The sequence below is a fragment of the Halyomorpha halys genome, unplaced genomic scaffold (genome assembly GCF_000696795.3).
Source record: "Halyomorpha halys isolate HHAL.00 unplaced genomic scaffold, Hhal_1.1 Scaffold200.1, whole genome shotgun sequence".
In the NCBI taxonomy this organism is placed as follows: Eukaryota; Metazoa; Arthropoda; class Insecta; order Hemiptera; family Pentatomidae; genus Halyomorpha; species Halyomorpha halys.
The window spans coordinates 232,525-255,965 of record NW_027105652.1 but is presented as its reverse complement, the minus strand read 5'-3'; the positions used below and the strand labels follow the sequence as shown (position 1 = coordinate 255,965).

The 23,441-nt window shown below is 29.5% G+C and overlaps 1 protein-coding gene and 2 long non-coding RNA genes across 4 annotated transcripts in view; 1 reads left to right on the top strand and 2 right to left on the bottom strand.

Annotated features, from left to right (window-relative positions):
- LOC106679402 (uncharacterized) overlaps positions 1-2,291 on the bottom strand; it is a 17,496-nt gene extending 15,205 nt beyond the window's left edge. For both annotated transcript variants that reach the window (XR_001342954.2, XR_001342955.2), the window contains exons 1-2: positions 2,129-2,291; positions 1,911-2,022 (exon numbers count right to left, since the gene is read on the bottom strand). This is a non-coding gene — a long non-coding RNA (uncharacterized lncRNA). The remainder of the gene's footprint in view (positions 1-1,910; positions 2,023-2,128) is intronic.
- Positions 266-15,481, top strand: LOC106679401 (uncharacterized; the record flags this gene model as incomplete). The annotated part of the gene is given in 9 exon segments (XM_014418536.3): positions 266-615; positions 975-1,137; positions 5,983-6,100; positions 7,594-7,673; positions 7,819-7,883; positions 7,968-8,055; positions 10,392-10,671; positions 12,754-12,849; positions 13,025-15,481. Coding segments are annotated over 9 exon segments (2,832 nt in total). The 3' UTR covers positions 14,891-15,481.
- Positions 4,497-5,409, bottom strand: LOC136797107 (uncharacterized). Its single transcript, XR_010844934.1, has 2 exons — positions 5,175-5,409; positions 4,497-5,082 (listed from the first exon to the last, which is right to left on the bottom strand). It is a non-coding gene; the product is annotated as an uncharacterized lncRNA (long non-coding RNA).
- Positions 15,482-23,441: the final 7,960 nt, after the last annotated feature.

Sequence of the window (23,441 nt, the reverse complement as noted above, 5' to 3'; positions counted from 1 at the left end):
AAAATAAGTAGTAAATTTGAATATGTAAGATGTTAACCATTAATAGACTAACCATTAATATTTAAATTTATGTATTTTAAAATTATTTTGTCAGGTCAATAAATGGACCTGTTCTAAAAGTTTTTGGTTACAGTAAATAGTTCATTAATATTGATTTTTTTTTTATTAACACCTAAAGAATTCGAATTAAACAACTGTTTGTGATTATGGACACTGCAACGCTTTTGAAACGTCAGGAAATTATAAAAAATGTTTAAATATATGCGATGAATCCGTTCATAGTTGTTTAATTCAATTTGTAACAATTGCGAAAACCTAAGAAATGATTTCCTAATTTTTTTATTTCGGCCCGCGACTGACACGTGTTTGTAGCCCCTATGTAAAAAGTTGAGTACCACTGGTATATAAATATCAATATAGATGGCGCAACTCTAGTTTGGAGGTTCTTTCATGGTTAAGTTAGTGTAGTAATAGTTGTGTAGAGGTGCTGTTGGACCTAATATGTTTTGATACACAGTCCGTAGTGTTTATTAGTCCAAATGATGACGGCAATAACCGAAGATGCCTCAGTTACTAGTACAGAGGCTGAAAATGGTGATTTTTTAGTTGAAACCAGTAAGTTATTCTTTTAAACTTATTATTTTTATATTTCTGAGTCGCCTCAAATTTTTATATATTCAAATTACCTTTTGATAATTCTGTTTAAAGTAATTTATTTTTTTGGTAACATTCAATTTCTTTAAGGCTTGAAATGTTAGTCCTGCTAACTATCTTTGTTTATTATTATCTTTTTAAAGCTCATTATTACCAATGTATATATAGATCTTGTTTTAATTTGTTTTCATTGCAATATCAGGATGCATATTCATTCGTAAACACTGGTCTGTTATTTTCATATGTGCATGAAATCACTAGTTATATCAGTTACCAATACTTTCAATTTTGATTCTTATTTATTTTTCACTTTTTTTCAGACTCTATAAATACAAAAACATCCCATTCTTTGTCACTTACTCCATATCATTTAAATATAATCAACACTTTCCCATGGATGGAAGAGTTCTTTAAGCTTTGTCATGAAGATATTTTTAATGCCAATGCAAGAAGTCTTGATAAGTTGATGAACTTCTATCATAGGTAAATTTTTACTTTAGTTACTCTTATTTATTCTAGTTTTTATAAAGGTTTTTTTTAGGAAGAAGGGGGAAATTTATTATATTGACATTTAAAAATTGAATTTATTGTATTTTATGTAAATTGGAAATTTATTATGTTGAAATTTTTAATAACCTGTTACCTTCTTATTGTTAGTAATGTATTTAGCTTCTAATAATTTCTTATTTACTGAACATAGTCTAATATTTCATGTTGATAAAAATTAAACTTGTGTTGTGGTTTTGTACTGTGATAAACAAGTGGAGTTGAAGTAATATTTGACATGACATTTTAGCAGTTAGCGTTATGCTCTGTTATTTTTGTTTTTAAATTTAGTCTATCTTTTGTGAAAACTTATTTCCCTTTATAGTATCTTGGCAAACAAAACTTTCAGAAATTATTTGGAAATAGGTACTTCTGGACGGAAGACTTCTGGGTAGATTCTTTTTAAAGATGTATCAGCTGATCTGTATGCTCATCATTTCTGAATGATTTAGTGTAACATGAAAAGAATTTGCATTTACATTGGTTGTGACTTGATAAGCAATTTCACATTGGTTAAGTCATTATGGATCATTCATAAACTATGATGTTGGGTTTTCTATGAACTGAAGCTAAGAGGTGTTGAATGGTGATTTTGCATGTATGAAATGCTCTTTACCTGGCATAACAAACATTTTTTTTGGATTGAATAGTCATTGGTGATGAAAATGGATCCTCTTAGTTAACCTAAAAAAGAGAAAATCATAGTGCACCTGGTCATGTTTCAATGTAGACAGCCAAACTGTACTTCCCTATCGTTGGGTCACACCTGGAAACCACATGCTTCCTCTTTGACTGCTCAAAGTAAATTTGGAAGGTGTTTTTCTGTAATTTTCATATTCAACTAATGGTATGACTTAGTTTAATTTGATAATTAAAATAATATGTTGGCTATAAATAAATGTTTAAATTAGAAAGATATTTAACTCACATATATTGTAAGCAACAAGCCAATATTGTTTTTTGGTGTGTTTTAAAAGGTGTATCAATATTTTTTACATTTCATAAAAAAATCCAATGGCCTATCAACATCTAATAGTTATAGGAAAAAAGCTGTGCCTTATGTTTTGTTACAAAATTAATGTTATTTGATAAATCTTATAACATACTATTTTATACAAATTTTGTTTAATTCCTTATTACATGTGTTGAATAATTTTTAATTAAATAAAAAGTAAGAAATTAATTAAAAAAATACCTTAACTACTCGTTACAAACTAAAAACTTGTTATGCCTTCTTTTTCATTAATAAATTATTACTTTTTCCCTTTCTGGTGGTTCTTATGTGCTCAGCTATTTACTTCCCATTTCTATCTTTGATATTTTGTGATTCAATGGAGCTGTACCTTGGTAATGACTCGAAAAAATGTTATTGGGAGCTAATTTTTCAATCCACTTGAAAAGCTCAAATCACTAAAGAAGTTGATAGTAATCCATCACTAGCATCGACTTTCCTTCTTTTTCTTCTTTGTAAATCTTCAGGTAAATCCATATCATCTTTAGGATTAGAGGTTGACAGAAAATCAAAGGGGCTCATGGCTGTATTGAGTCTCCTAAAATGTTATATCCTTAAATAGTATAGTGAAGGTGTGTAAAGCTAAAAGATAAGTTCTAACTACCATACCAAGTTTGCATGAAAGTATTTACCTTAATGTATGAATAGTACAATATATTTTGCCTTACCTTTAGATTCCTTTAAGGATTGTTTTCTTACTTAAAGGGACTAGTGTAAAGTGTGGGTAACTTCAAACAAGGACGGCTTGTCTTTGATTACTTCAATAATTTTAGTGACCTGCTCTTGTATTCAACCCAACATTTTGAATAAAATTATAAATGTACACAACATTCAGAGCATGAAAACAATTGGATTTGTTATGAAGAGTTACTACTTGATTTAGTAGTACTACTTGAGTTACCTATGATACTTCATTGGTTTGTGTGAGAAGTGCTACTAGTCCTTTGATTGACTCGAAGATCTTCAGAATTCCATGTGTTGTAAGGGCTGTGATCCACTGCCTTCCTGCCAACTTGCAGGAGTAAAACAAGAGATTTATCTTTCTCGATATGAGGTTGAATGGGTCTCTAGTAAGAATTAACTTTGTTTCTGGGTGTATTGCATGATTATTTGCATTTATTGTATATTATAGTTTAAATACTCAATATTACAACCAACATCGCCCGTTGGGCATGCGTTTAAACGGCATAATTGACAGATTTTCTGTAAATAAAACAATCATAAAATAGTAATAATGTTTTTGATATAGTATTATTAATATTCATTGTTTTATCTTCAAGTCAATCTCAGTCATTAACTTATACTTGCCCAAGAAATATAATAATCTCTTATGGAGTTTTTGCTACCAAAGATTTGATCTAATCGGGACTGAATTTTATTAAGAAATAATATAAAAAATTAGAGAAAAATAAATTATATTCTTAACATAAGTTAAATATAGCACAAGAGGTTATAAATACCTAATCAATTGTTCTAACACTACAACAAATTGTTTTGGTACAATAACTAGAGATTCATTGTTTTCATAATCTTTTCAAATTTCAAACTGAACCATAGAGAAGTACATGTTTAACTGATTGTAATTTAACATAAATATACACTTATAAACTAATGTTATTGGACACACTCTGCTACTTTTGGGATTGCATACTTTGTGTGATTTACTGGGCTGTATTCTTAATAATATATACAAGAGGAAACCCAGAAAAAATAATTCATATATTCAGAGAGGTATTACCTGATGGTTCTGACATCAGAAGGTCTATTTATTTATTCTTATTTCTTATACAGTGGTTCCAATCCAGGGTCCCATGGGCCTTATCCAGGGGTCCCATGAAATAATTTAAGGATAGATCATTCTACATCAACTCAACACAGTTTTGACCCTTACCATTTCAGCTGTTGTCAGGTGCCCTATTCTTTTTTAGCTTTGGCTGAAAAGATGGATGGATCACTTCATTTTTATCAAGTGATAGTGTAGGGGTTTCACCATTTTCTTACTTTTACCACAAGAGTTCCACTGCCGCAAAAAGGTTTGGGAAGCACTGGCCTATAATATATTTTCATAGGAACATTATCTGCTACAATTAATTGGATGTTATGGAACTATGATTGGTGCATGAAATGAGTTATTGTATATTAAAATTTCCATTCCAATAGTGGATTTGTAATCTGGCTAATGTTTGAAGACCATTGAGGGAAAAGATTATGAAATTTTTTGTAATGGCATTGTCTATTTCTCAAAATAATAATGAAAAGATTGGGAATATAACTCTTAGACATGTTAAGTTTTCAATTTTTATTTCATTTAAAAAAAATTACCACTTTTTAAAAAAAAAAAAACATTTCAGAGTTGTTTTATTTCTAATTATCAGCTGGCAATATTTGAGTGATCATTTTTTTTATCCTAGGTAAAACAGTATTCACCAATATTATGAGCTTGTTGAAAATTTATTTTATATAGCTTCGCTTATTTGTTCTTTATTCAAAATATAGTCACTCGCCTATTACAGCTGCCACAGGTTAAACTCATGTTTCTATTAATACTCAATATGTAATGTCTATTATAATAATGATACCCTTGTGTTTCTGCTGTACCTTTACTGCGTTGTCCTATGACCAGTAGGACTCCAAATTTATAGATGGTGGTTTGTTTATGTGGTTTTAGTGAGATATATTTAACCTCCTGATTGATGTAGATGTCTATCAGATATAGGATATTTTTTTAAATTTAATAATCCTTTAACTGGAAGATTCTTATGGTATTAACTGGATTTAGTGAATGACACAATTTCTTCCTTATTAAACTATAATAGTTTATTTCATATCATACAGCAACGTTTCGGGAGATTTCCCCCATCTTCAGGCTGCTAAAAAACAAATTCAACAAAACCATAAACATGTGCTTATAACAACATTAATATATCATTTACACTCAAAGAACTATTTATAAATTATTTACTTGATAACAAAAACCTATATTTGACATATAATTTTCTCCTATTTGTCTTACTTGCTAATATATTATAATATTAATGTCATTATTGAGTAAAAACTTTCTAATAGTCATACATTGTAGGAGAATAATTACCTTTCTGAAGGTTATCTTCCAATGTGATAACAACCATATAGACTATAAAATAATTTTCTCCTACCTCCTTTATCACAAAGATGAACATTAAAAGCTAAAATTAACAATTTTTGATATTTTTTTAGTTTTCTGGAAATTGAGGGAAATGAAATCAACTCTTTTTTTTCTATGCCTATTCTTTTGATATAAGCTGAATTGATTCTGTGTCTTTTTAAAGTAAAGGGGAAGCCAGAAATTCACGTTTGATATCTTAGGAATGTACACCCTTCCAACTTATATGGATCTAACTTTCTATTTTATGTGACTTATTTTCAAATATTTATTAGTATAATCTAAAACTCTATTCATTTTGTATTATATGACTTGGTAAAAAATCAGCTCGAAAAAGTTGTATTTGATAGGATTTTAATATAAAATAACCTCAGATTCTTCTAGAATTCACCACATAGATCATGATATAATGATTATCAAAATATCGATGAAAAAACTGGAGGGCTTAAGAAATCAGAAATTTTAATCTCACTATTATATCATTGATATGGTTGACAAACTTTGTGGCTCATTTGTCAAGGAATTCAAAATGGTGGCCTCTAGCGGTCTTTTATTTGATGATGAATTTAACTGTGATAAATTCATTTGTCGAGCCAACACCAACTGTAATAAATAATTTATGTTTCAGAAATGTTATCATATCTGTTAAAGAATGTTTTTCTGAGCCCAGTAGAGCTACAAAACTTAAAAGCTCCATGTCAGAAGTGCTGATATATTTTCACATGTTTTACTCTGAATTGAAACCGGTAAGTTTTTTTTTTTTTTAATTTAATTTATGGCTTGATTAAAAATTAATTCATAGTTGTAAGGATTATTTTCACAATTTAATGAAAAAATGGCTCACATATTTTTCATAAATTTTTTTATCAATGCATTCCTTTGTAATTGCTCTTCTAATTTTGCTGATTTTTTATATTCTCAGTTAAACAATTGCGATCTGATCAGCCGGATGACTAGCATTTATAAATAATATCATTGATAATTATATCTTAGATCTAATTGAAGCTTTCCTACTTTAATCCTACATGATCACTATCTCACTTTCAGCTCCTCTCTTAAAAATTTAGGTTTTACTGTTGACCAAATCTTATCTTGGAACTTACCAAAATTCCTCAATCTTCTCATTTCCAACATCTGCTTTCACAGCCTACATGTAAGCACCTTGGATCCCCTCTTATTTTTTCCCACTTCTATATACTATATACTGTACTAATATATGCCTTATGATATTTGTGGTGTACATATGGGAGTGCACTGTGTATGAATTTGGTGCATTGTATGTATATATATGTGTTCATTAAATATGAATTAATTAATTATTTTTTCCCTTCTTTTTTTCACAAGAAGAGTTTATTTTTTGTTGCTTAACTTAGTCTCCTGGCCAGATATGTTTTATTTTTATTCATACATTTTTGTCATTATTAGGGCCAAAACTGGAGGATTAAAATAAATCCCACCAAATCACTTATACCCTTCGTATTAAACCCATGACCTCCTGCCCCACAGTATCCCTAATACTAATACTAATACTAGTTAATAATACCCCACTCATTCCTGTAAAACAGATCCGTTACTTAGGTCTACATCTGGACAAACAACTGACATAGACTCCTCATACAAGACTGAAAAGACAGGAAACTGCTCATCGATTCGGACTATTACAACATTTACTAGACGAACAGTGTAAACTTCCAATCCATTACAAAAGACTGATCCACATGACTATAATAAGGTCTATATGGACATACAGAGTTGAGCTTTGGGGCTCCACTAAACCATTGAATTTCTCTCCTATCCAATCTTGACAGTCTAAAATCCTTAATGCTCCTGTGTCACAAATCAGGTCTCCATCAGGACCTCAATGTTCCATGTGTTGCCAATTTGGCCAGATTTTGTCCTTCTCGACCACCCAAACCCACTTGTAACCTAACCTGGCTTCTCCTTCATTACAGGTAATCCTCATAGGCATCTGAAAAGAAAATGGCCCCAAGATCTTCTTTAGTAATGTTATTGAAGTTCTATCAATTGGTATATTCTCCACATGTTTATATCATGTCATTTTATAAAACATTATTAGATTATATAATAAAATATTAGATATATCTAATAGCAAATTTACTGGTTGTATATAATTTTATACAGTTGTAAATAACAATAAATAAATTATTAACAAAAAAATTTACTTATATTGAAAACCATAACATAATTGGTTGAGAAATATATTAAAATTATTTTTCAGCCCTTAGAGTCCTCCACATTTCTGTACAAAATGTCTGATCTTATGGCCTTGTATGTGGATCTGGAAATTGAGGCCTCGAGGTATGTTATGATTCACTTTTATTTATTTTGGTTTATAAAGATCCTGTGTTTATCAGAAGTGCATTATTATATCAGTTATTCAATTAAATTATTCTTAAATCATTATATACAGGGTTAGTAATTGTGTCTGTTTTTTATTTTTTAGATCTGGCACAGAAAGTTTGCAAGATATAGCGAGTAAGATTACATCTTGTTTGTTTATTTATTTTGGTGAGTTTAATTTGTTTTACTATTTTAAGTAGTTCCTTTTTTATCTTTTAAATTATGGTTCTAATATTTCTTAATTAATTTTAGGTTGTTCTCATGTTCACATCCTTGATACAATTCTGAAAACAAAGAAGATCAATAGGGATTCTTGGGAACTCAGTGATCTAATATTTAGGTTAGTAACTTTCAAATACATTATTTTTGTTTAAAGTTTCAATTCCTTTAAAGTACAGTTATTTAACTGTACCAATCAACTATATGTTAAAAGGATATGAAAAAATAAGTTAATCAAGAAATAATTTATTTCATGTTTGAATAAATTTAAAATAATAATATGAAGTAATTAATAATGGTCATGGTTATAGATAGTTGGTATTCAGTCAACATAACAAAAAGAAACTTACTGTTCTAACCTTAAAGATGGTATGCATGATTGGGCTGAGACATTGACTGTCAGAAAATAAACTTGTTTTTTCTTTTGTTTTTTTGGTTGCGTTAATTGACCTCCAACTTTGCAGGTTGTCCCATAAGTCCGGGGCAATATTTTCCGAGGTGAAACCTCAAGGGCTACTAAACAGTTCATGTAAACCATTGTCTGGTTTCTACAGACATATGAGAAAATTGGCATTTTGTGCTTTTTTAAGTGTCACATTTTTTTCTGGATTAGAAATGATCACATGAAAATAATTCTGGTAATTAAGTCCCAGTTGTACCATAATAATGTAAATAAATTTCTCTTTAAGACTTATGATTTAGTTTAACTAAATCTATCATGAGGAGCCTTAGGGAAGAACCATTAACGAAAAAAAAAATTAAATCACACTTTACTTGTGAATCCCTCTTATGGGATCAAGATTAACCACACATAGTAAATATTTTACATTTCATAGGCTTTAACTTTGTATCAAGGAAGTGGTTTTCTTCCGGATTGATCTAGTTTTGGTCTCAAATTTCAAAAGTGTGTTGTGAAATTAGGTTTTTTTTTTTTTTAGAAAATCTTTAAGTTGCTAAATTTGGCAAAGTTTTGTTTTTGTATAATCATGAATTGAAAGTCCTCTTCTAATGGTTTTAACAAAAGCAAATTTTACTTGCTTTTGGTTAATTTTGTATGACCTAACTTCAATAGTTTTTTAGTTACTTCTTCCTATTTAACAAAAACATGACTTGCTTATAAACAAAAGACAAAACTTGAATTTCCTGCTATTCTGTGCAGAATCAGACCTTAATCCATATGTAATTTTTTGTTGTGTTCGAGGCCTACTATCACCTCTTTGTGTTCAAGTCCATAGATACAAAGAGGCTAAATTTAGGGTAAAAATAAATAAGACAAAAAAGCATAGACTCAACTAAGGTAGTAATTTTTTCAGAGCCCTAGGCTGAGGAACCGGCCTGGCATCTGGTGTATACTAAATCTTTTGACAGAATATGTATTCCTCTAGACAAATATACCTGTTTTCCAATCAGAAATGCTTGCCACTTCTTATTGAGCTTGTACACTATTCTTCCTCTAATAGAAAACAAGCTCAATAACTTGGCTGGTAAAGATAAAACATTCTGTTCTAACAGCCAAACAGCGATATTGGCACTTAACACAATCAAGAGTTGTTAAAATCTGCAATGCACTCTGGTACTATAAAGTTAGCATTGAATGGGTACTGGGACATTGTGACATAGCTGTTTACGAGGAAGCTGTTCGGTTGGCCAGAAATGGTTCTAAGAACTCTTAGAATAACTCCAGGACTCATGTTCAATAGAAGCCTTAGCTATAGAATTCAGAAATCTGCATACTTTTTTGTTCATAATTTTTACTTTTACTTATCTATGGATGGAATACATAGTAAGAAAAATTATTGTGATTGTGTACGATTTCTCATTAGAGTTTTTTAGAAATACACATTTTGAGATATCCTGAGCTCACCAATCCTGAGATAACCAATTATCACAAAATGGTCTGTATATATGCATGTACACAGTCTGGCTCAAAAACGGAAAGTTGTATAGAACTGAAATTATGTATTTAAGTAAAGTAAATTTAAATAAAGTTAGAGGCTTCAATTTTTTTGCTTGAATCAACTTACTTCCTCTTTAAATTATCAATTTTAGTTTCTCACAAACGGCTCCAACAATTTTGACTAAATTCCAATTAAGTGGTCTTTAAGTCTTAGGTAGGTCTTATTCTCATTGAATTGATCCTACAGAGCCTAAATATTGAATTTTGAAACAAACTTTCTCTATAGTATCTTTAATTTTTTTTATTTCAGATAATTATCGATATCTTATTGTTAAAAGTTTTAGAAAAAGGGAAAATATCAAATATGAAAGAATTTGGAAAAAGTAAATGTCTTTGTGTTTCCATGGTTATGATCCATAGATTTTACTTTCACTTGTTTTTATTTGTGTGTATATATATAAAAAATAAAAAAATCTGTACTTCTGCTATTATTAATTCAGTCACACTATTATAGCGAACCTTTTATTTATCTTATCTCATAAAAAATAACTATGTAACAGGAGAGTGCTGAGGGATCCCCCTGGTTTATCCATAAATGTGACAACATATATGAGATACATCCTTGCATTCAAATTGTGGATTGAAATAATGGGAAGTGCTGAAGAAAGGAAAAGGATACAGTTAATGGCGGAATACCACCTGATACCACCCCCTGAGTTTGAGGAAAAGCTTTCTTGGAACAGTTTGTTAAGAGATATATTTCCAAGAATTCCTGAATCTGAGATGAACATTACACATTTTCTTTTGGAGTATAATTTCATGCTAAGAGATAAAATTGAGGTTTGTATGATTCTTGTCATTCTATGTATTAAGAAATAAGTTTTATCACTCGAGCTTATTGTGTATGTAAAAATGTCTGAGACTTTTTTTTTATCATACAAAATTTACCTATGTTATTGATATACTTTGCCTAGTCATTGCCTTCAAAATTACAGAATTAAAAAAAAAAAAAAAAAGACTAAGGAATACTTTATTCCTGCCCATATTCGAAAGCCGGAAGATGAACTATTCTACATATAAGGTTTAATATTCTAAAATTAATTAACTCAGGTCGAAACATCGGCATCAAATAAATAAATATGGTTTTGTTTATTTATGTTGTTCTTTGCTGACCACACCCCCCGACAAACTTCTTCAAGAAGTAAAATTAATTAAAATATAAAAATTTAGTTACCCATGTTGGTTAACTTATCTTTTTCAAATCTGGTCTACATCTAGCTCATCTAATTTCTTAGACTGGTTAATCAATGTTTTGATAGTCTTGATTGGAGATTGGCTCTGGCAGATTATTCATTTATTATCTCATACCATCATACCCTCCTGGGGCACACAACCTCTATAAAATGGATAACACGTACTTCATTGGATTGGAGTATGAATATGGCCGATTGTATTCCATCTTTGTTTAACTCTATTACGAAACAGTATCTTCTTTCAAGTACTGAACCGAAGATCCTTTATAAATTCTAGCGATAAAACTAATTATTTTTAAAAATTTTAATCAAATGTCTAAACAATGTCACCTTCTTGCAAATTAGTATTTTCCTAACCAGGCGCTTGATTATCAATCAACTTAATCACTAAAATTTCTGAAATATTTTTAACTTCTAGTTATTGAATAAGTGATTTAGCCTATCATTATACGTTCCAGTGTTCATTAATTTATTCAGAATTACATTAAATTTTAGTTTATACTGCTGATCATCCACTTGAGTGCCTGTTAAACTGATGCTTTTTTGTGTTATGATCTCCTCTTGTGACATGTCGTCATGACATTTTAATATAAGTGTAAACGTCATTCTTAGAAAGTCAAGTTGGGTTACTATAAGACACTTCACTTCAAGTTTCCGACATTATCCTTGACGTTAGTGATCAGAAGTTTATAAACTTGAAATTCATAATCAGAATTCCAAAAAACATAAATTCTATTTTCAGGACTTTTCCAAACTTTTCTTTCAATATCTCTTTTTGGTTCCTAATTGACTGGACTACAATAACATTATCAAAATTTAGTTGTTTTATGGTTTATCTGGTCTGATGACTAATTTAGGTTTTGGTGTGTTATTCTTCTTATTGTTCTTATCATATGTCTTTTCGCTAATTTTATAATTATTGGTCTCCAAACATACTCTTGAGCTCATGAATTATTTTATATCTATACCCAGATCTGGTTTAATGTAGTTTATTTGAAAACACTATTTTTAAGCTAGGTAGAATTACAATATAATTTTTCCACGTCTTGTTCGACATGAAGCTCATATTATCTCAAAAAATAATTTAGCCATTTGTGTCTATTTAAAAATTCTTATTAAGTATTTTTATTATTTTTTTTTATTGAATCTTCATCTAACCTTCTTTTTTCTCTTTCATATTGGTTTGTAATTTCTCATCTTCCTTATTTTGATTTCCTACAATATCAATCTCAGCCATATTTAAATCACTATAATGGTTTGTTGTATACCCAGACTATAAATCTGATTATAGTTTACACATTTGGTAGTTAAAAGCTGCTAAATTGTATAACGAGGTGTAGATAGTTGAGAGTAGATTAATAAGTGGAGAAAATGGTTGGAGGAGTGTGCGGTCAGCAAAAAAACAAAACATAAATAAACAAAACATTATTTATTTCTGCTAACGTTCTGATCTGAAACTCAGCTTGAATAAATACTTTTTTATTTATTTGTGTTTTTTTTTGCTGACCGCACCTCCTGACCATCTTTTCCACTTAAATTGTATAATAGTGTTTTACTTGATAATAGTGTCTTCATGATTTTCCTGTATTAATAAATAATTTATGGCAACCTCTCTGGAATGATTATTTATGTATTACATTATGTTTTATTGTCATTTGTAACTTTTCAGATGTTTTCCAAAGCAGTTGCTGGTCCAAAACTACAAAGTACTGTAGATCATCAGAATTCTGCTTCAACCAATTATTCCTATATTCCTCATGAAAAGGTATTCATTTGTTTATATATGTTATGACGATGATATAAATAGCTGTTGTTAATTATGCATGCATATTTTTGTATCAGAGTGTGAATGTATTTATTTATATTGTATGATTTTCGACATTTAGTTATTTGAATTTTTTTTTTATTATTTTATTTTATCATAGTATTGTTTGTTGTAGGATAATGATGAACATGATTGCTCAATGGATTATGGGGACAACATGAATCAAGAGAGTGATATTAAAGATAGTTTACTATTAGATGAAAATGATGATTGTCCTGATAAAAATAAGAAGTTATGTCAGTTGAAACACGATGTGAGATCTGTGTCTAAAAATGAACTGAAAATGAAATGGAATAAAGATGAACTGTCTTTAGAAGGGATTGGTAAAGATGAAAATAGTTTCAATGCTGTAGAGTTTGAGGATATAGTAAAAAAAGATCAAAGTTTCCAAGTCGATAGTGTCTGGGAAGGTGATGCAATGGATGTTGCCGCCGAGGTTGAACTTCTATCAAGCCCTTTAGATATAATTGACAGTCCCACTATTGAACCAGAACCTCAACCTTCACATTCAAAAGAGACTGTTGTTTATTCATGGGATACATCTACCACCCATTCTTATCTAAGCTGTAATGACTGTGATTCTAAATCAGAATTTATTGTTGAAAACAATCCCAAACAAGCTGCTATTTTTGATGTACAAAATAAAAATCAGGCGTTTGAAACTTGTTTAAGTATTGAAGACAAATATTCAGCTCAGAGATCAGATCTCACTCATTCCGAACAAGTCCTTACTGACTCTAAATCTTCTGATGTTTCCAGAACTCAGAACATTTTAAATGAAGAATATTTCCCATTAACACCAATTAATAATACTTTTGAAGAACATAATAGTGGGATACTGTGCGAAGAACAAAATGAAGAAATGTCCTCAGCAAAACATAATGAAGAGTTACCTCTAGAAGAATTCAATCAAGATATCCATTTAGGAGAACCTAATGAAGGAAGGCATTCAACAGAATGTATCTCTGGAAGAACTGTTGAATTAATTAATTCTGAAAGACATTCAGAACAAAGTGAAGAAACTCCACCTGAGATAAGAGGCCTTGTGCACGATTTTACTTTGGAAAATGATAATAAAATTTATAAATTTCATCTGAAACTTTCTTCGTATTGGGAAAAACTAAATAAACATACTTGGATCAGTCTTCTGTTTCCTCTATTTTCTGAACAAAATATTAAGACACCCAGATGTGCATGTTTTCGATGCACACAAAACTACGATATAATTATGAAAAATTGGAATTCTGCAATCACTAATTTATCTCGTCTTCCTGGAAATTTCTCTGATTCAGGGATATTTTCTGGTAATTTTGACAATAGTGTTTTGAAAGAAATGAAAGAATTATTACAAACTGATGGACTTAAATTATTAGTTTGGGAACCTGAAATGGATGAGGTGTTTACCAAAATAGAAAAACTCATCAATGAAAAAACTAAGCATCTTCCCCTTAAAAAAAGGAAAGCATTTTCGTTCAATACAGATGTAAATAATAAAAAAAATGAAATATCATATCCTAGTACTCCTATGATTAGTATTGCTGAGTTAGAACTAGCCAAAGAGAAATTCAGGTTCAATGCTATGAATATGAATATGAATCATCCTTCAACATGCATTGCTTCCCCACCTCCATTAAATTATATACCCGATTACCTTTCCCATTCTGATCACCCTAACCCAGCTGATTTTAAGTGTGATATTGCAGTGGTTCAGCCTAACATTACAAGTATTTCTTCAGACCAGGATGCAGTTCCAGGAGCATTTACTACCACAATTATTTCGGAACATCAAGAACAAAATAGACCCAAGTTTAAAACCCCTGCACAGCTCAAAGACTTTCAGCACCTTAGTGCAGCTGAAGATCTAATTAACTTTTCATTAACATCACGGACATACTATAATGAAAATCAAGAACCAAGAATAGAGAAAAGATGGACAAAGCAAAAAACGAAATCACCCAGAAAAAGGAAACGCATTATATAAGATATATGTTATAAAATGGAGGGTACTGTAAAATAGTACCTTTTCCAAAAAAATTATATTTTGTAATTATTATTTGAATGTATATAGATTGTATTAACCTAATCTGTGTAAGAAGAACTTATTATTTACTGAGTTTTCTATTTATTTTAAAAATTATTATGTTTATGAAGTTACTATGTTTCTTTTGAAAGTTGTATTATATTTGTATTTCTAAAAAATAATACATTTCAGTCAGTATTAAAAAAAAAAATCAAGTATTTATAAAATTAATGTTGTTCATTATTTTTTTTTTTAAATTTCTCTTGAAAAATTATTGCTTAATTAATCAGATAAAAGATACTGAAAATCAAGAAAGAAAAGTGAATCAAGAATGAACCTTGTGCAGCCATTGTATATTTAACCACTTTTTAAGAAATATGAGAAAGATATTTGACTAAAATAAGAATATTTTAGAACTTGCAACAAAAAAAAAAAGTCACTGAAAGTTGGAAATCAAAGATTCTCTAAATATAGAGTGATTTTTAATTGTACCTGTTTTGCCCTCATATATTAATAATTATTTTTACTTATTTGTAAATAAAATGCCTCATCTGGGTAGTATTTGTCTCAGATTTTATTTTTAAATTTGTCTATAGAATTAATTTTATTTTGAGGTTTTGATAAATTTTTGTTCTAAAAAGAAAGTAAGCAAGATATCTCAGGAGGTACTAAACAAAAATCAATAAAACATTTTAAATTAATATTATAATGAATTGCTTTAAGTAGCTAAAATGTTGTTTAGACCTTTGAATATTAGTTATGAATTTGTTACTGCTAAAGAATCACTTCACACTGAATCATATATGAATCCACTAATGAAGAAAGAAAAAAATAATCAAGAAAGAGAATTGTGTAATCTAATGTAGGTGAGATTCCTTTACCTTAGACAATTTTCCTTAAAGTTCCATAAAACTAATTAATTAGATTAGTTTTCCTCAATCACCTTTCTAATTTCAAAGCTTATCAATTAATCAATAAATAAAAAAAATCAAGTACAATTAGTGAAATTAATTTACAATTTTTTAGAAATTAATTACATAAGTATTTTATTTCCATCAAAATATGCTTTTATATCCTAGCTTGGACAATAGAAAACATTCTTTCAGTTTTTTGTATTAACTAGAAAACTTAGTGTTTTATTGAGATAAACATTCGACACAAAATTAAGTTGGACAAAATTCCTGTATTAAATTTAATTTTCAGTAAATGCGGTGTGCCACTAGAGCATGGTATACAAATAGTCAAGACTCCAAAGAAAGTTAAAAAGTTTTTTTCTGAATGATTGAATATGTTTTTTTTGGGGCACTGCAACCAAATTTAAAGTTTGCCACCTAGCTAGTTATAATGAATTGCCATCCCTGTTTTTAATAAAAACTTTTTTTTCACTTATAATTAGAAAATTAAAGCTTTTATGATAAGTAAAGATTTATAAAATAACAGTAGTAAAATTAAAAAAAAAAAATTGTATATTAAATTCATTTTCAGGTTCTCTGCATGGGATGCTTACAATCTCCTAAAGTTAACCAATAGAGTCTAAAGAAAATAAAAGTGTAAAACTTATATAAAAGTAAGACATTAATAAATTATTTATATTGCAGAGTCAAAATGTTAGAGAAACAATAGATTTCTTGGTGTCCAAGGTACAGTCCATCAAAACTTCCAAGGTATAATCTCCTCAACACAAGATATTTTCATCATGAAAAATTTTCTGTTATCAGGAAACAGTAATCATTGAAACTAGCAGTATTACCATATGGGTTGAATTTTTCAATTTGAAGAAAAAACATTTATCATCATTGAGAGCTAATGAAAATTGGCATTCATTTGTTTTCATGAAGCTACCTGACACTTATATAAAATACAGTTATCGATAACTGATAAAGACAGGAAATGAATGGGTCAATATTTTCTATCCCTAAGGTAACAAATTGTTGCAACACTAAATTGCTATCACCTTCTCATACTCTAGATGGGGAAAGTGTCCCAGGTGAGATAATCTCCCTAAAAGAATCATGATTGACTGAATGAAAACTGTCTTTTTTTCTAAAACACTTGTTCTCATGAACAAAATGTTGATACTAGATACAACATTTAAATTTGACTCTTGAAATAAAAAAAAATATCTTGCTGTATAAAATTAAATGCGATCATGAAATGAAAATATTCTTGGAAAATAGTGATAGCAATGGTAAGTATACTGCAGTATTATGTCAAAGAGAATGTAGGTTTATATTTGAGGGTTTGTATCTGATTTTAGAATAGTAAGAAGGTTGAGATGAGTTTGTTGGGAATTGTGTGAACTTATCATTTTTCTGGTAGGTACTGTGCATGAAAGAAATACAAATAGAATTATCAACCAAGCTTAAACACAAGACAGCTTAACACTTTATTCTCATGCACTCTTGAAATTAGCTATCTACTTCTGTATGGATTCAAAGAAGTGTTTCTTTTCCATCACTGAATGATTTGAGTATTATTTAGAGAGAAGATAATCAAGGATGTTAGTTCAACCTGAAGTTAATAATATTCCTGAATATGAGATTACAAAATTAAATTATCCCATCTGGGAGTACTCTGCCTATTTTTCAATAAAAAAAAGAAAAGAAAAATAACTGTTGGGTGTAGTAATGTTTAGTTTTAAATTTTGTTTTACCTTGTTAATAATTAAAGTTTCAAGCACATGAGAAGTCTGGGGATGAAGACCTGATAGGTGGAGACTGTCAGGGTGTGGGTTCCAGAGCACTTGATTCAGAATTTATTTCACAGCATCCCTGAGAAATGAATCTTGACATTCCCACTCTGGAGATGTAGAGGTCCTCAATGGAGGACTTTGCTATTAAAAAAAAGAAAGAACCTGTGGATCACTAAGCCAGAAATTAAACCAGCTGGGTTCACTCTCACTCCTGATGTGGGACTTGAGATAGTTATATTGCTTAAAAGTGTATTATTTATATAACATTTACCCACTAAAATCTCCCATCTAAGGCAATAACTATCATAGTATACCTCTGGTCCTTTGTCCTCAAACGTTTTATTGAAGTTCTGTAAATTTGCTCATTTATGGATGTAAACTTCAATTGTTTTCTGTTGATATTTATTTTTGGTTTCCTTTTCAATTTGACTAAACTGCATTTTGTATCATAAAATATTTAAAAAATGCTTAATAATTGTATGTTCATAATTTCTTCCATGGCTTCAAATCGCATTTTTTTTTTGGGGGGGGGGTGGCATCAATCTTTACTAAGGAACAGTAAATTTACTACATTTTTACTCTATAATGTTTTTTGTTCAGAGCATAATTTAACCCTTTCACTGCTAATTATGAAAAAAATTAGCCTTGAAATCTCTTTTGGTAGATTATTCAAAGAGGTTATACTCAAAAACAAAGTTTTCAAAAATATAAAGAAGAAAGGCAAATAACAGCGGATATACTCCCATACTCCTGTTAAGTTAAAATTGTTAAAAGTAGTTAACCATAAGTTATTAAAGTTTTATTCCTACCCTCAACTCCTTACTTCCAATACAAGAAGTTGTAACAACTACCTTAGTGATATTACTACAAAGAAATGACAGACGATTTTGATTTTGTAAAAGCAGTATGTTTTATAGCTAGACCACAGAGCCTATTCTGAGGGGAAAAGGGAAGTTCTTCAAGTATAGCCTCATTAGTTGTCATGCTTAGTGTCAAATATTTCACATTTTTGTTTATGGACTTATGAACTTCAATTTGTACCTTAAAAAAATATACTTTAAATAACTTAAACTTTTAAATGTGATTTATTTGTCATTAAAGATCATAATAAAAAAAAAGAAAATGTGCATATATTGAAAATTTAATAGGGGAAAAAAATTCAAATAAAATGTTTTTTTCACCTTTTCTTGAGGGGGGGAGGGGAGGAGTGTTTCCTGGTTTGATGGACCAGTGCCCAGTATTAACAATAATCTAAGTGTTTTATAGTCGTTATGTCAAACCTATTAAAGAAATCGTAGAAATAAGATCGTCAGGGTTGCGGTAAAAAAAAAAAGAACAAATAGTTTATAACTATCTAATGTCCGACGTTTCGCCCCACTTTGCTGGGCTTCAATTTAAAAATAAAGTGTATTGTAATCACGATCGGAGGGCCAGAAAAAAAAAAAATTAACCAAGGTAAATACTTACATAAAAGAAGATAATTAATGGATTTTAATTGTGTGATACATTTATCTTTTTCATTTAAATGTTTCTTTTCCCAAAAATATATTTCCTAGGCGTAGCTTTACTAAGAGAAGCTATTTGTAGAACAGAGATGGGCAAAAATTAGCTATGGATAACACTACTGCTTAAATTGTCATGGATACGACCCTCATTCATGAATGCACCATTAATAAATAAATCTCGTATCCATGACAATTTTAGCTATAGCTAATTTTTTATCAACTCTGCTGTAGGACACGTCGGTGTGTGTGACAAGTTTCTGTATCTCTATAGGCCCAAAACAATGTTTTTACGATTTAAATAATTTCATATTACAAAACCTCTGATGGAAAACGGAAGAGTCACCGAATTACGAAAGTTCTATACGTTAAAACGAGGCAATTACATTTTAATTGAGTTGTCAAAAAATTAGACGAAGGTTATATTCCAATGAGGTGAAGAGTTAAAGAAAAACCGGTTCTATACTTGGTAAAATGGTTGCGAGAAATATCTGCAACGAGAGGATTTAAGGCTATATCAATATGTAAGCAGGGAAAAAAGGCAATGAAATAAATTTATATAAATTAATGAACTTTCGATGGTTAAATCATTAATAATAATAATTGTCTGTTCAAAAAAACAAAAAAAAAAAAAAACAGATATTAATTTTCTTAATAGTCATGAAACATCAAATTTCTTTTTTTAAAGGATTTAACATTCTTGGAAACCTGATTTTCTTCGTAGGCTTTATGGTTTTTAATACAGCATAGTTCTGCTGAATTTGGATACAGACCCGCAATGATGCCGAGTCGTGCAGAGTAGTATAATTATTTCCCTTAACATATTTTTTAAGTGTTTAAAAAATATATCATATTATTTATTCAACTTATGATTTAAATTTCAACTGTGTGGTATATTAAAGGAGATATTTAAAAAAACAACAAAAAAAAAACAATGCAATAAAATGATTACCGATCACAAATAATGAAGGCTAAAACTTGAGTACATATGATATATATATATATACATATATAGTATATAAATATATATATAGTACATTATCACTATAATGTACCTCGCACACACACCCAGAAAAAAAAGTTTTCTATGGAAAATTACATACTTGATAATGGTTTTAAATACTGCTTTCTCCTTGTCAAGTGATTAAATATGTATAAAGACAGTGAAAAAAAAAAAATTGGGTGTAAGACTTTTTTGTCTCAAAATCTTCAAACTATGAACAGTAACAATCAGCTAATTGGAACAAAGGTTTTTTGTAAAAACTGTCCCCAGTTTTGATTCCAGTGCCTAACTAATTAACTAAGGGTCTCTCATTTTTAGTAGCCTCTTGCAATTATATGTTGTATTATAATGTTGGGTATGGTAAAATACTTCTTAAATCCAATTTAAAAAAAAAAAAGCTAGTAAGAAAAATTAATATTCCTTAAAAAGCAAATAACGAATCGGTACAAATTGAATTTTATTTATGAATGTAATATGGTCCGGCTGCGGTAAAAAAAAACTCAAATAGTAAATAATTATACTATTTTATTGAGCCAACGTTTCGCCCCATGTTGCAGGGCTAGAAAAGATACAAACACTATAGTTACAAAAAGTTTATTTAATTATTAATATTAAAAACTTATCAATGAAATTGTTTTCTCTGCCTGTAATACTTGTCCTATAGATAATATGAGGCGTGTAGCTTCAAAACCAGCTCCATTCATATTTAGAAAATTTTCAGGAAAGCGAAAAAACTTTCCATTGACATGCAGATCTGTTTTGGGAAATTTTTGTTATTAGTATCGAAAGAACTAACTCGAAGTCCATGATTGTTTCACTACTTCAGTAATTTCGAATTTAAATTTAAGTTTTGGATGGAGCTTGTTTTAAAACAAACTGGGTGATTAACCACTATTTTCAATGCAGCACATTAAATATTAATATTGGGGGAAAATCAGAAATACAGATTAAATTTTTTTTTGGTGAAATTTCAAGAGAAAAGAGAACATATGATAAAAGTAGAAAAAAAAAAAAAACAAGGTCACTTCAAGACAATTCTAATTGGAAAATGAAAATTTGAATTTGAATACAAGATAAAATTAATTAACAAGTATTAACAAAAAAATCATCTTCATCAAGGTGGCTGTCTTTTTCATTATAAGTCAATTTTTTATTTTGTTAAATCCATAAATGTCATTGTTTTTGTTATTAACTTTACTTTTATCTTCTATTAAGAATTATTATTTTAATCTATTTATTTTACCTTAATTTTTTTAATTTATAATGTTGTGGGTAGTTAGAGGTGTCTTTTGTATGGGACTACCTCCATAATCAATTGTTAAAAAAAAAAAAAATGTACCTCTTAAATTAACAATGTCAAACCCACGAGGCCGATCTGGTATTAAATGAATAAATAAAAAAAGCTGGCTGCAACATCCAGGAACCACGTTTTTAAAATACTCAAAATGTTTCTTTAAAAGATTGTCGACATCTGACAATTTCAGCTGGAGCAAGAGATACTCCTGATATCAAATCCACTGATGTATGAAATTTTCCTATTTTTCATTGTAAATGCACCTACATCGTTGAGTAAGTTCACCTCACCCCGAACTTCAATATCATCTCCAAATCTGGATTCTTTTCTATTGTAAAAGGTGGAAATATGAAAAAAAATCTAAAACCTGCACCATTATCCAGTTCCATTTTAATCCATTCGTGATTAAAATGGAACAGGTTCTGCTCCTTACAGTAGTGTACTTTTACTAGACCAACGATTATGCAAGAAAGTTATTTAGTCAGAATCAAGCTCTTTATGTGGCTAGGTGGACCTCAGATGGCTTCCTAAACCACAGAGTTAACTCATAGCTAACAGAATAAATCATTATCTGCCATCACTAGATTCGAACCCGGGTCCTTAGAGTTAGTAACACAGTGCCTTACCACTAAACCACGAAGATACTTTGATTAATTAGTTACCATAATAGTTAAAATAATAAAGTTCAAAATAGATGGTCCTAACTCTTGGAGGGCCACTGAAAACTCTTTCGGCCACCCCTGGTTCAATAACTGATGCACTAGATGGGCTGTCAACTATTCAGAATTTCAATCCTAATTAATGATGTATCAAAAAAAGATGACAAAGTGTATCCATTTCTCTGGAACTGCTCACAATTTTATGAATTCCAGTTCTGTAAAAATTTTTAGGCACTATGCTTAACTTAATCAAAAATGTATTATATAATCTATAATATATTTGATATATTTATACAAAAACTAAAAAGCAAAAATAAAATAAAATAAAAGTACTAGAGATCCATCTAGAAAGGAGTGGATTAATTTCTATTAATGAACTTGAAAACAAATTAATACAGAAGCAGTTAAATTTTATCAAGAATTCGCAATGGTTGAGTTTCCATTATATCTAATTGTTTAATCGACAGCTTCTAATTCCTGTTTAAAGCAGACCACAGTTCTAAATCTCTCTTAAATATTTTATCCCATTATTAAGGAATAACAAAATATAATTCTAATGAAATCAATAAGCTATTTCCTGAAAATATGAGCCTTTTCTATCTATAGTATTATAAAACTGAGCTTACTTTCTCTCAGTTGTATACATCAATAGATAATAGAATTGAATAGATGTTTCTATAACATATCGTTATGAAAATCAATTGTTAGATATTTCTCTTTCAGACTAGGAAAATGTTAACTATCAATGCTAACTAAGTTTAAGTGCTAGCTAAGTTTCCGAATTTCAACTACCAGCCTGCACAATCCATGAAAATTTCAAAAAATTGGATCAGTGGTTTGATCAATTGTGCTCGAACACAAATTTGACTGCAAATAGACCGAGAGAAATGGAATCAAATTTCTTCCTTATTGCAAGAGGCGAGAGAAAATTTTTGATTTTGAGGACTTTTTTTTTTTTTTTATTACTTTTATGAATACAAAGATTTGTTATCTTCGGTAGAGAGGAAAACAAAATGTTATGCAATTAACTTTGTAGTAAATAGGTGATGATTGTACCTATATAAAGACAGATGAAAATAATTCCTTCAAAATTAGAAAAAATTTAATAGCACTATTTAAACGTGTTTTCTATCTGGGATTATCAAAAGTCTCATGACAATCGCATAAGTTTCGAACAGGGGTATAAATAGGAAATGAGGGAAACCAGGACAAGGATCCAAAATAATAAATGAATATTTATTTATAGATGTATTATATAAAACAGCATATTAGAATGATCATAACTATCCATATTTCACAAGAATAACTAAGATGCACACAGAACTGAATACAGACATTGTACATAAATATAAATATAAATAT